Source organism: Centrocercus urophasianus, unplaced genomic scaffold (assembly GCF_019232065.1).
Source record: "Centrocercus urophasianus isolate 14NV4802_14NV808 unplaced genomic scaffold, USGS_Curo_1.0 seq_16, whole genome shotgun sequence".
In the NCBI taxonomy this organism is placed as follows: domain Eukaryota; kingdom Metazoa; phylum Chordata; class Aves; order Galliformes; family Phasianidae; genus Centrocercus; species Centrocercus urophasianus.
This window is the reverse complement of record NW_024884711.1, coordinates 4,270,333-4,284,226: the sequence shown is the minus strand read 5'-3', so window position 1 is coordinate 4,284,226 and position 13,894 is coordinate 4,270,333. Positions and strand designations below refer to the sequence as shown.

The following is a 13,894-nucleotide window of genomic DNA, read 5'->3' as shown; positions in this document are numbered from 1 at the left end:
CTTAAGCCCATATACAAAGTACTAGTTAAAAAAGCAGACATATGCAAAGCACAATCTATGGAAATGAGAAGAAAGAAAGGAGCTTCTTTGCAAAGGAACACTGGGTTCCAAACAGAGGCTGTGTACTGCTTCTAAGGAAAAGTGACTTAAAAATCCAAGCTAACTTTGGCAAGAGGAAGAAAAATTCAAGATTTTCAGCAGATAGCAGCAGTTAGTAGCAAATAAACACAAGACAAGTTGAAGAATATAGATTTTACACACAAATGAGATGAGACTATCAGATCCAAACCATGGGGAAAAAAACAAACAAACCAAAACCACCCCAATGGATGTATTTATGGATGTATGCATGCATGCATGTATGTATGTATGTATCTATCTATCTATTTTGCATCAAACAATATTTTGGTATACACTCATATTCAAAAAAGACAAGATATGTCTCTTCTGAATAATTGCTACTATACACCAATAGATCCAAAAAGCAGGTAGGTAAAGAAAATGAATATAAAGATTGCTGAATAAAATAATTAATGTGACAACACATTTTGCTGGAAGAACAGAGTGCACGTGATGATGTGTAAGAAATTTTTCCCAGGAAAAAGCCTACAAAACAACAACCCAAATTCCTACAGATAAAAGAGCTAAAAGATTCACTTTCCAGGTAAAAGCATTTTTTCCCCTTGCAAAAGCCTGTTTAGTCAATATAAAATACCAACGTCATGTTTCACATACAAATATTTTACTAACAAAATACTTCATCTTTCGCCTAATTCCTGAACTGGTTTAATCCAGCTTTACTTGTTGTAAATGTTTTTCTTTAAATCTCAACCATAGAGAAGTGTGGTAAATAAACTTTATATTGACAGTCCTGCTGTTAAAACAATACCAGAAGAATACAATACCATTCAATAATTACCTCATTTCCCACCCACCCTCAATCTATATAAATGTCAAACAATCCAACAGTGTCAGTCAGAAGGACTGCTGATAAATAAACTAGTTTAAAATATATTATGTAAAACCTCTTAAGGAAATGGATAGTGCTAATGGTTAACTCAGAAACTGAACTAAAAGGTGAAAAATGTCACAGCTTCTAGAACAGAAGGCAAACTGAAGCTTACCATCAGGAAATTGCTCTGCATCATCATCAAACATGGCTTCCTTCAAAGCAGATTTGTTAAACGAACTATCAGAGTAATTGTATGGGTTATAATCTCGTGAGCGTGGTGAAGAGTGAGGAGGCATTGTGTTGAGTAATGATGTCTTGTTATCAAGAGCTGTTCGGCCTGTCTCGCTCACACCACCTCCTGCTCGTAGCTCTGCTATTCCAGAAGCACTGCTGATCTGCAGGAAAAGAAATACCAGATTTATGCATAACACACACTTTTCAAATCACTACTTTACACACACATCTAAGTAGCAGAAACTTCTAAAGATTGGAAAGTTTCCTAAGCATTCCTGAGGATACGTTAAGCTGGCCTTCAGGTAAGAAGACTTTGCTACAGCACCCTGAACTTTAAAAAAAAAAAAGAAAAAAAGAAGAAAAAAAAAAGGTGTACAATTCATGTTTAAGCATACACACTTTGGGCAGGTTCAGCAGATCTGAAAGTCGAAGTTCCACAGGAACAGAAGTTTAAAACAGTGTATTCGCCACTGAAAAACCTCTGGGTTTTGAATGGAATTAAACTTCTGGGAAAAAGAACAGTGTACAAATCTCTCAAAAATTAAACTCCTTGTTCTATGAGATGAAATTTTTAAAAGTACTGATGTTTAAAATAAACAAAAAGTTAATGCCACTTAAAATTAGCAATTAAAATGCATTCTGAATGCTGGGAACTGTTATGCTTGTTTCTTTTAAGCTCTGAAGTTAGCATATATGTCCCACCGCAGAAATCGGTGCAGACAAACCTACTTAAAAAGATGTTTTATCTTTAATAGTAGGTCAGATATTGGCTTGATTTGCCAGTACCAAGATGTACCACGTTTACTCACTGAATCAACATCATCTTTTTTTGAATCCCGTTTCACAGGTTCGTTCATATCCTCCTGACTGCGGAAACTGAAGTTCTGAATAGCTTCAGTGACTCCACGAAGAGAACTGTAAATATCTTCGGAATTCATGTTTTCTGTATCATAATCAAATGCACTGTGGGCCACGGAAAAGGACATACAAATAAAGGTGGATTTATTTTCTGATCCTGTATTTTTAAATAACATTAACATGGAAGTACAGACACACAGGAAACAGTAATAAAATTAAGCACTGCAAGTGGCTAGCCAAGAAAGCAGCATCTGACTCAAGTACAACTTCTGCTGTTTTACTCTTCTAAGAGAGTTTTACACCATTCTCCCTCTGTAAGAAAGATTTCCAGAGTAAGGGGAACTGATCAACGTATTGATTGACTGCTAAAAGCAAAGTTACAGAATCCACTTCACTGACAACTCTGATGCCATCAAAGAAGGTAAGAACATTTATGAACAATTCTTATCCCCCCCAAATTAATTCTGGCTGGATGACTTAAGGTGTTTTAACATGTGCTGGAGATGAAGGTTTCTCTTCCATCTCCTACTATGCCTCTTGCACTCTCAAGTGCACACGTTAGGAAAGCCCTGGCTCCTGTCAGACCATTCAGAGAGGTGGAACACTTCACTATTATGTCATTCTGTAGAGAAAGAGGGATTATTTTTCAGCATTTGTGACTGTGCAAAACACACTCCATTTGTTCACAGCCTGGTTTACTATTTTGGAGAACATGTTTAATGAAGCCTTAGATGCAGAACTGCAGCAACACTGGCCAACATTACCTTGGTGACAAAGTGTTCTGTGATGTATTAGTTGGGGAAGTGAGAGGACTTGACCAGCTTGCTGGGGAGCGTGGAGTAGGTCTTGTCAAAGGACTTCCCATTGAACCCTGGTAGAGGAGAGATGAGAAGAGATACTACAGCAAGTCCATAGCTTCCCCTTTACTTGATTATTCTTTTTTTTTTCTAGCACCCGTAAACATTTAAAGAAATGCTATTTAATTTCTTGGCTTCTCTAACCAATGACATTAATTTCAAATGTTTAACTCTGAAATAATTAACGTAAGAGATAATAAACACTTCTCTTAACAAGTCCATTCAAACTTCGTTAAGTCACTTACTTGGAAGTGACACACACTGAACAAATATCTCTGCAGGAAAATAAAAAGCATTCCATAAGGAGTGGTATCTGCTAATAAGACTTCATGGGGAGCTTGGATGACCTCCACTAATTTTCTCACTCACACAACTCTAATGAAATGGAGCTGTGTCCAAAACACCAGTAAATTCAGAAATAAAAATATGGAAGTTGAGATACCTGACCACTGTTGCCTGTATTTCGGAGATGATTATGAAGAAGCTTTGTGGCTCCATCCTGAAATGTTTTTGGTAAAGCACCCAGCAGCATTGTAAACTCAGGAGTATTAAGTTCAAAAAGGGAAATGAGTACTGACTGTGCAGCCTAGAAGAAAAAGCAGAATAAAATCACTAAGTTGAGTTGCTACAATGACAGGCAGTCACAAAAGGTGATGTAAGTATTAACTTAAAGATATTAGCAGTTATAAACTAATGCAGTTCATATGCACTGCTAAGATCAAGGTTCAGATATTCATAACTTCAGGCACACAACAGTGAGCTTACACCTTTCAGAATCATCCTAATAAGCAGTCTTTCAGCTAGATGATCCTCAACCCTCCCTCCCCAGAACTCTGTTTACTAAAAGGAGTGAAGGAAGTATCAAAACAGCTTCTACAGGCAAATTGAGCAGATTTTAAAACGGAAAAATTGAACACACCAAATAGGAATAAGTTTGTAATTCCTTCTCCTGAATTCCACAAGTGGTAAGACACAATACCAACAGGCTAGCTTTCAAGCACCATGATGATGCAGGCTACTCCAAGAGTAATGGCTCCTATTTATTTCTCTGGAAACTTCAACTAATACAAAGAGCACAGTAACACTACTTAATAGAACAAATTCTCAGCTACCAAATATTTTTTTCAACATAGTAGCTATGCATTTTTATCAGCTGTGAATAAGAACCTGCATGCCACACTCAAAAAAAAACCTGCACCAGTGGAGATGACCATTTCACAGCTGCTATGACAGCACTGTTGCCAGAAAACTGTTGCCCATGCAGTCCATCTTTCATCATTCCAGATACATGGAAATCAGGAGGCACCAAATCCAGAGTATCCTGTGGGTATGGCACGACAGTCCAGCCAAGATTGGCAATGTGCTCTACTCTCTTCAAACTGGTATGAGGCCCAATGTTATTGTGTTGCAAGAGAAAGGTTGTCTTCTCTGGATGGGCAGTGGAAATTCAAGCCTTCAGCTTAACGTCTGATGCAGCAGCCAAAGTTGATGGTTAGTTTGAGTTCCAGGAAATCCAGAGGGATCACCCCTTTCCTATTTCAAAAGACACTGCATTCTCACCTACTGAGGGCTGTGTCATAAACTTTTTCTTTGATGGGAAATGCACGTCACCATGCCAAAGACTGCCATTTTGCCTCTGGATTGTAGTGGTGACATGACGTCTCTTCATCCCCAATGGTGTGATCCAGGAAATTTTCACTTTCAGCCTTGTATTGGTTCAACAGGTCACAACAAGATTGTATGCAGTGTTCTTTCCGTTCCTGTGTGAACATCTGTGGGACCCACCTGGCTCAAACACTATGATATTCCAACGTAGCCACCACTTTCTCCAGCACATTGAAGGCAATATTCAGCTCCATAAACAGACTCCTGGTTGTAATCTGCCATTTCACATGGATGAACTGATCAAGATGTTCTTCACTGTGTGGTATGACAGCTGTGTGTGGCCATCCAGAACATGATTTGTCTTTCACATTGCTGTCACCACTGCAGAAACGCAGCACCCACTGCCTCACTCCGCTCACATCCACTATTTGGGTGTCAAGAAATGTTCAGCAAGTATTGATGAACGTCAATGGGAGCATTTTTTTTTCTGCATGGAACAATTTAATTCCACACCTTTGCTTCAGATGTGCTTCCATACCAGATGCCATTTGATCAGACTGCCCCTCTGCTGCCATCTGTCGCACAGCAACAAAACGTAACGGGGTGCTGGTGGGAAGGTTCAACCCCTACTGCCATGCCACCAACCTCTGCCCTCTGACACTGCGGGCCAGGAACAGGAGATTTACTTTTGGCACTACCTTCTTATTGCTGTACATTCGAAAGATGAAAACTTATGTACTGGAGTTTGTAGTGTTCTGGATTACACCTTCCACACTCCCAATTTTAGCACTTCATATTTAACAGCATCCTCATCCTACAGCATGTTTTCATACAACGTATTCTATTTATTTACTTCTGCCAAGAGGTAAATACACAGTGACAAAGCACTACAGTATGTTACAGAATGATGGGATACCACTTGAGTTCCTCTCTGCTAAAGAAATGTTGACTGCATGACTTAGTTTGTAAATATTCACTGGACAGGCTAACAAAACTGTGAACACTGCAACTAACTTAGCACATGCAATGAAAAGCTAGTGATTATTAAGTTTCTTTATAGTATGAAAGTCTTTCTGAGATTAACCAACTTTATCTAGTTTCAATAGAAGTGACACACCATCAAGGTCTGCCACGCACTGGAGAGAACCAGTGCCTCATGCTAGCCAGAATGACAGGCAGCTTGGTTCAGCACCAAAAATACTTCAAGCAAGTAGTTTGGAAATTCTTTTAGACATTTATTTCCCTCCTTTGCTTCGAGAGCAATGAACTGTAGCACTTTTTAATTAGAAGTGGAAAGCCAAGCTATGAGAGCACATACCAGCACACATCTTAGTATTAAATTTAATGATGAAAATTCTAGCATGTTAGAACGCCACAAACTGTCTTTGCACACTCGTGATCAGCTGTTTTCCTGTACTTTTATTCCCTCCTCCCTGAACAGTCTTCAAGTGAACAGCCTGAATGCCCTCTACAACCTGTCTTTGGTGCTCCGTTTTTCCCTCATTATTTCTTTTAGTCAGTCTTTTCACATCAATTGATACACACAAAACCAAAACAAAACCTCCAACTGAACAAAGGTTTGGAAGGTACCACTTTATTTTCTCTGTCCTGTTATCCACATCTTCACTGCCTAACCCTGTGTCTACTTAAGCTGCCAACAATAATAACAAAACATATATATAACAAAATACAGTCTACAGTCATATCAGGAAAGAAACTGATAACCATCAGGTTTGCCTACAAGCTCAACCTGAAGTATCAAAATGGAAATCGACTCACAGAAGGGTTTCATTAAGGAGCCATCTATTTTCCTTCTTCCTTATTAATAAAAAAAAAAAGAGAGAGAGAAAGAAAGAAAGAAAAAGGGGAAAAAAAAGAAAAAAGGCGTTTTAGAGTATTTGGCTTTTTTTCCCCTCTGACTATAAGCTTGCTCTCTTGAGATTGTCACATCCACTCACATTTTAAAAGGAGTAAGAATGAGAAGTATGTTTTGTGTTGCTCTAACTTAGTACAACTCTAAGATTTTAATTCTTCTCAGAAGAGTTTTAATTGTAGAGGAAAGTAGAATTTTACACTCCAGACTGCAGTCCCTAAGTAAACTACATTAACTGTGCCCATCTGAGCACTAATATTAAAAAAAAAAAAAAAAAAAAGAAAAATAAATTAATCTACTTGGAATGTTTTTTGTTTTGTTTTGTGTTTTAGAGAAAAGCAAAATGGCACAGAAAAACAAGTGGTAAAAAAGTCTTAATTTAAAGAAAGCATGTAAGATGTTAATGTTACTGTCATCTTTAAAAAAAGTTTAGAAAGATTGACATAACCATGCTAACATTTTCAAGTCTGTCAACAGAACGAAACATTTTAAAGGATCAGAATAACTTTTTTTGACTATTTATTGGCAAATTTTTACTTTGAGACTTATTAAAGGCTTTTGGGAGTTAGCAACCCCTAGCAAGTCTGTTATGGAAAGAAAACATAAACTGAGAAAGCTTCATATAATTAAAGTGTTCCAGATGATAAAACTCAAAGGCAATTCTTTCCATGATTCAGTTACTTATTGACATCAAAATGGTTATTAAAGATATGAAGCATAAGATAAGACAGCTCGCCACGTGTCTCAGTACTAAAACTACTGATTTAGAAGATAGTGCTGCTTCAGTTCCTTTTCTAGTTTATGGTCTCATGCATGTCACTAGAACATGGTAACTAGGCGAGACAAGTCCAAAGGATAGAACCTGTTGCTGCTTTCTCATGCTGAAAGTTATATTGGAAATGGAAGGTAAAAAAAAGCTATCTGCATTATAAATTTTGCTACGGTGAATTATTATAAACAACCAAGATATCAAGAAGTGGCAAAAGTTACTTTCATTTTCTTTTGCAGTATACACTGTGAGAGATTGCTCTCCATCTTTTTCTATCAATTCTCTCCCACAAAGCTTCCCTCCTGAAGGAAGCTTTGATTCTGATTCCAGAAACAAAGTTGCCAAAACTCAAGCTGATCTGGATCTAGCTAAGGAAATCTGAAGAAATAAATTATTTTTATTTCAATTGCAAAAATAAACAGAGAAAAATGAACAGAAGAGTTATAGGTCTATGCCAAACATGATTCTGCTTTATGAGCAATAGACAAAGTATTTCTATTTAACATTCAAGAAGTGCTAACATACCAATAAAGGCAGCTAAACAGGATGAATGTTGACAACGAGAAAAACAACAAATAAATCTATTCCATCTATATGCAAAGAGAATTAAAAGAAATTTGCTCTCTAATTTCAAGAATTATCTAGTGTACTTTTCTGAAGGCTGCACTGGTAAATTTCTCATGGTTATTTTTTATCCTTATTCTGAATGCCCACAAATATTAATCTGGCTTTACAAGAGTTATGTGGAGAGGGGATTTTTGCACTGGAACTGTAGCATCACAAGAACAATTCTTTGACACAACCTCATTTACAAATACCAAAGGCTAAACACAAGATTGCTTACCAGTCTTTTGTGTTTCACAAAAAACCTAACTGAGGCTGAAGTGAGCTCACGATCACAGTCACCATTCCTATTGTGAATGTGCTATTACTATTATAGATGGTTTTGGAAGTAAGATTGAAACTGTACAGAAAATGTCTACAGAAAATATCTTAATACCAGAGAGTGCTTGAAACAGAAGTTAATCCCAGTCCTATGAAATATGATCTCTATATATTAACAGATGTGAAATACAACCATGATGTGGAGATTCAAGATATTAAATTTTACTGGAACGTTCCCAAACATGTACTTTCTGGTAGTTTTACTTTGGCAATTTTGGTATTTTAGACACAACTCTTTGTTGTATTTGCTCAGAAGGACACACAAGTCTATTTTCTCCGGGAAACAATAAAATTGTTTTTAAAGAAAAATAAACTTTTTTTTCTATTTAGGCATGAATTATCAATAACTTGTTTAATCTGCCCAAGACACTTGGAATATACTGTAAGTACACATCAACCAACATACCTTCCTAACATCTGAGCTTTTAGGTTCTGTGGTCCAGGTGATGATTCGAGACACTGCTAACCTAGTTTCACTTGAATTTACAAAATCCCCTGGATCCATCTGTTGTGCAAGAGTCTCTATGTATTTCAGAATTGCAACTTTTACCTGTAAAGAGAAATAGAGTTAGCTGGATAATAAAAACTGTGCGACAAGAACAAGAGTGCTTACAGAACACAGTGCACATTCTCTAAAATACTTCTTTAATTATCCTAAACGTCTTTTCAGCATTGGCATAAAACTTCAAGCAGCAAATTAATTTACAGAGAAGTACATTGTTTCAAGAAGGAAGTTCTACAGAAACTGTACTGATAGAAATTTCAGATTTCACTGGTAGTGACTAAAAGGTAACGGATCATTTAACAAACAGAAAATCAAAGTACTCAAAACATTTGTGCACATTCAAAACTATTGAGAATTTCTTTCAAATATTAAAACAAAAAAGGACATAATCTGATAAACCGATAATCAGGTTAAGTTAGAATATGATGTAGTTAATACTCAGTACCCTTTTATGGAAACCAGTGCACACAAGTCAGCACTGCCACGGATAAGCTCTATGAATCTTCTGACTGAAAATTAAAAGCTATGGCATAGAGTTTCCACAAAACTCTACCTTGACACATAAAGAGTTTTCCTTTGAAGATACTAAGGAGACAGACACGAATTTACCAGAAGGACAGAAAAGCTGCCCAGATGTTCTCTGAATGACTGACACCCCTTATGCAGAATTAAAGTTTTAACTGTCCCAACTGCAACCTCTCTTTAATTTCTTCAAAACTGCATCACTGCCCAGCTTTAGCAGAGGGGTGCTATGCCTGTAACTCCCTTACACATTCTCTGCTCAGTTCCTGCTGCCCCAGAGATAACTGTCATTCTACCCATCAAAAAAAGTGGTTAACATTCATTTATGCAACCTTTTCAACTTAGGTATTTCTGGCTCAGTGGAATTAAAAGCTGCTATCAGGAGGGAGAAACAAATGCCCCTCATAAGCAGAAAGCAAGCAAGCTCCAGGCATAATTTCAATTATATATGACTTGTAGTGTTCTGAACAGAACTATTTAGCAACTTCCATTGGTCATCAAAACTTCCAGGCTATTAACACACACGATACAACAATAAATGACATGCACATTACTGATAGCTGATACATTAATTATGAACACTTCATTTTCACAGCAGCTGTTAAAATTGGACTTTTTCAAGGTTACACAACAACCAACAGTTAGAGGTTTTCAGCTTAGGCAAATCAATACCAACATACTTGGCATGAAAACACTATTGGCAAGATTCCTTCAGAGAGAGGGAAAACACAAAAATCCCTATAATGAGATGCACATATTACTGATATAAAACACCCTAAATTAAACTCTGAAAGAGCAGCAAATCTACTTATGATGCATTTTAGTCACTACTACAAACAAGTGAGAGTAGAAATAAAAGTTTTAAGATAGTACTCTTCAACAATCCAATTTATCTCTGCAAGACCTGAGACAAATGATTTTTAACTGCAATGAAAGCAGCTGCAGGAATTCTTAAAATTACTATTTGCTGTTCATCTCAAACCACTGTCTCTGAAGCTGTTCAATATTGCCATGACTTCACTTGCACACTGTAGGCTGAATTTATTGCATCTAGCTGGACTACAAGCACTGAGACGGTGAGTATTTTTCCTGTACAGAATACAATACAGACAGACACTTAAAGAATAGCTGTAGTAAGTGAGCTGAAATATAAAGTAAGCTTCAGGTAGCACTATTACACACAAAAACTAGATAAATGAAACCAAAGTGCTACCATAAAAACCTTTCACAGGTAAATTTTGGCACAAAAATATTCTGTGCAACTCATCAGATTCAGGAAATGCTGTAAGGATGCTACACAGTCAGTGTCAGAAGGCAAACTGTTTTCCTGTCCTGTGAAACATTTTAGATGTACTGAGTCTCATTTTGTCCACAAAGATAAGTCACAGAAATGTTCCACCTAATAAGAAAGAGTCAAGAAGAATGCAGAGAATACCTTCCTTAAAATAGACAAATGTCCATCTCTTACAGCACTCTCCTAGGATGCAAGAGAGTGAACTCTGCTTTACTCAGGTGAAATGCCATCACAGTGTTTTCCAGCTTGCCACATCCCTTGTGTCAGTCCTAGCAGCTGGGTTACTCTGATACTGCCTCTATCTTGCTTTAACCAAATGACTACAAAAACCATAGCGACTGACTTTTAAAGGGCTCTCATCTCCATCAATGTGCTGTGTTTTTGTCTTTTTATTTTTTTAATCCAGAAAATTTAATATGACTTCAGAGGGAAAAAAAACCACCAAACAACTGTAGCAACAAACTTTTCAAGACATTAATATTTTCAAAGGAAAGAATAATTCAGAAACTTCTAATGAGCTTTGGCCAAAATGCTTATTAACAGTCCTCTCTGTATGTGAGCCATCATGTATTCAACCTGAGAAAAATGAAAGTGATGCTTTGAAGTATTTTCCAGGACAACGCTTGTCCATAAGAAAACATATGTTCTGCACCTGCAAAATAACAAGCTTATTACATGTGACTACTATGCATAAACTTGACAAAAACAGATACGTGCACCTGACATCTGTAAGCTGTATTTCAGCAGTTCACCACAGCTGCATGTTTCCTTAATGCCAATGAGTAAGACAGGACACAATACAGCACTGTGTGTATTCTACACTAGTAGAATAACATCATCTCTGTTTGTTCAGCTTTCCCAATCTACCTCCTGGAGGCACTCTAAAAGCTTCCATTTATTTTCCAAGGCTTAGGTGTGTGTAAATGTTAAACGATGACAATGACAGTTTAATCTGAAGGATCACGACTGGTAGTACTGCCACATGAAAACAGGAGAGAAGCATCATATGAAGGAAGGAATCCTTCCATGAAAGCAAGTTTCTGATTTTATCACATCCTGAACCAAAACTATCTCTTTTTTTTCAGAGAAAAAACAAAAGCTGAAGATCCCAAGAAATAGAGCAGTACCTAAAGATTTTTCAGTTAATCTCAGATACCTGGGTGCACTGAGGATGGAATTTTGGCAAAACATTCAGAGTGGATATTAGATAAATAAATTTGCAATTTAAGTTCAGTAACTTCACTGCTTTGATCTGAAGTTGTAATTATCTAGCAAAGATGGAAGATGGGGGACAGGCACCACTTCTTTCTGAAAAAACTCACCTTCTCTTTAGCAGTAAGATAATTAGGTATCCCAAAAAGAATAGCTCAATCACCAAATTCACCTTTCTGGTGAGGAAAACCAAGTAAAATAAAATCCAATTTGTTCCAAGGATTTATTTAAACAACAAACTGATTTTTACTACCTCATTTGCTGTCTTCAATAAATGACAGCAGTCCCTTTTTAACACAGCTCTACGAAGCAACAGTGGTCAACGTATCAACTGTCCTCAAAAGCTTAAAAATGTAAGTTTTACTGTATTGTAGACAAAAAAGGCACATTCAGGTGATTTTAGGTTCAACACGACTTGGAAAAAAACATATTCTTGTGCAGTATCAAATGGCGCAATAACAGTTCGTGCAGGATAGAGCAGAGAATGCCAGCTATATGCTTGTTATTTCCCCATTTATCTCACTGGTAAATCTTCAGATTTGATGCATTTATCCTAAAATCATTTGTAAATGGAAATGCGCTACAGGATTCAGGTTGGTTTCTTTTTTTTTCCAACCCCCAATTTTCAAGTTTACAGGCAGAGATTTTTAACACATAAAAATGTGTGTACATACAGATCTACACACAGCTTTCAGAAAAGTGAGGGTTCTATAAAGGGAGCTTGTTTTTAAAGCAAAAAGTTTACATTAAAATATCTTAAAGGAATTGAAGACCTAACAGGCTAAGCACAGGAAAACTCATACATGAACTCGGAAAACAATACTGGGAAATCACAAACATAAAATTAGAAGACTTGATAGAGTGAGTTTGCATAACCAGCTTGATGTTAGGCGGCCACATTTTTCTTGCTCATTTTTACTGTGCTGTGGTTTTATTAGATCTCACTTGCAGCAAACATTTCCATAGTAGTGTAATGTTTAAAGTTGAACATCTGCATGCTTAAAGTTTCTTGCAAAGGTTAGTAGCAGCATATGAATGCATTCAAAAAAAAGTTTTGGAAACACTGTAAGAGTTTTGGCAAAGGGTTAAGAATAAAGACAATAATTCAGACAAAAACCTTGGAGCTCCAAAAAGAGCGAAGCTGGTCCTGCAGTGCTGGCTTGACTGTCTGAAATTTTACAAAAACAAAATCCACTAATTGAAAATCTATTTTTTTGTAAAACAGAAGAAAACAAGAATAACAATCCAAAGGTAAGTAAGACAATCAAATGTCTATGAATTATGATTCCATTTATCACGTAAGCCTGAAAATTCTTACCTTCAAACTAGGTGTTTGGGTCTGGTCGACAGTAAATCTCATTAAAATACTAAACTGAAGATCATTTGGAAAAGATTCCCTGTAAAATAAATCACATCACGTCTTATTTTATAAACTTTAAACTTTTATATTCTTTATTATATTAAGAAAAAAAAATACCTACCAATTTTGTTGACATTGACTTTCAGAAACATTCACCTAGCTCATAGAGGACAACATTTAAGAAGTCACTATTCTGAAGTAGTTAAACTAAAATACATATAATGCAACTAGTAACGAATTATACTGCAGTACTCTGAATCTAAACATGTGCAATTCAAAAAGCCCACAATTATTATGCACTTCAACTGTTAAAAGCATACACAACACTCCTACAAATTTCTCTGAACAATCCTGTCCATTCTCCCTGCCTCTGCTTCACTATTCCACACTCTGGTATAACCCCACTGGGCCCCTGCTGCAGCAGAAAATGTTCAGCTTGTCCCATTCTTCAGAGAATAGAGGATGAGAAGAAGATTCCAGAACTTTCCCAATTCTACTTAAAAATCTAGCCTTCATCTGGGAACAAAGCTGGCTGGTTGACTGCTCCCAGAACCACGTGAAGTTGTGTGGGGAGAGTGAAGGAAGGATATGGCAATAATAGATTTGCTTTCTAACTCCTTAAGAGACATTCCAACAATACTGCAATGATATTTTGATATCAAAAGGAAGAAAAAATAACTAAAAACAGTAACATACATGGCTCAAATTCACCTTTTGAAATTTGGCGAGTAGAAACATATTACTTGTTCAGCATTAAGGAATCAAAACTCTTCAAACATTTAGAAAACCAGAACACTTAAGCAGTAAGTTTTTTCATGATCTGTTGTTAGGTCTGTATTTTTCCAAGAATTTCACTGCATGTATTTGCACATACGTACAGACAAAACACCTTGGAAATAGCATGAGGT

The 13,894-nt window shown here is 36.6% G+C and overlaps 1 protein-coding gene across 8 annotated transcripts in view; it reads right to left on the bottom strand.

Moving 5' to 3' along the window:
- Nucleotides 1-13,894, bottom strand: part of CLASP2 (cytoplasmic linker associated protein 2) — a 130,256-nt gene that overhangs the window by 10,443 nt on the left and 105,919 nt on the right. For 6 of the 8 annotated variants that reach the window (XM_042816974.1, XM_042816972.1, XM_042816979.1 and 3 more), the window contains 7 exons: nt 12,945-13,023; nt 12,744-12,794; nt 8,500-8,643; nt 3,344-3,487; nt 2,809-2,915; nt 1,996-2,149; nt 1,125-1,347 (listed from right to left, as the gene is read on the bottom strand). In XM_042816974.1, the coding sequence (XP_042672908.1) occupies nt 1,125-1,347; nt 1,996-2,149; nt 2,809-2,915; nt 3,344-3,487; nt 8,500-8,643; nt 12,744-12,794; nt 12,945-13,023 (902 nt within the window). The remainder of the gene's footprint in view (nt 1-1,124; nt 1,348-1,995; nt 2,150-2,808; nt 2,916-3,343; nt 3,488-8,499; nt 8,644-12,743; nt 12,795-12,944; nt 13,024-13,894) is intronic. The other 2 variants (XM_042816977.1, XM_042816978.1) reach the window with 1 other exon arrangement.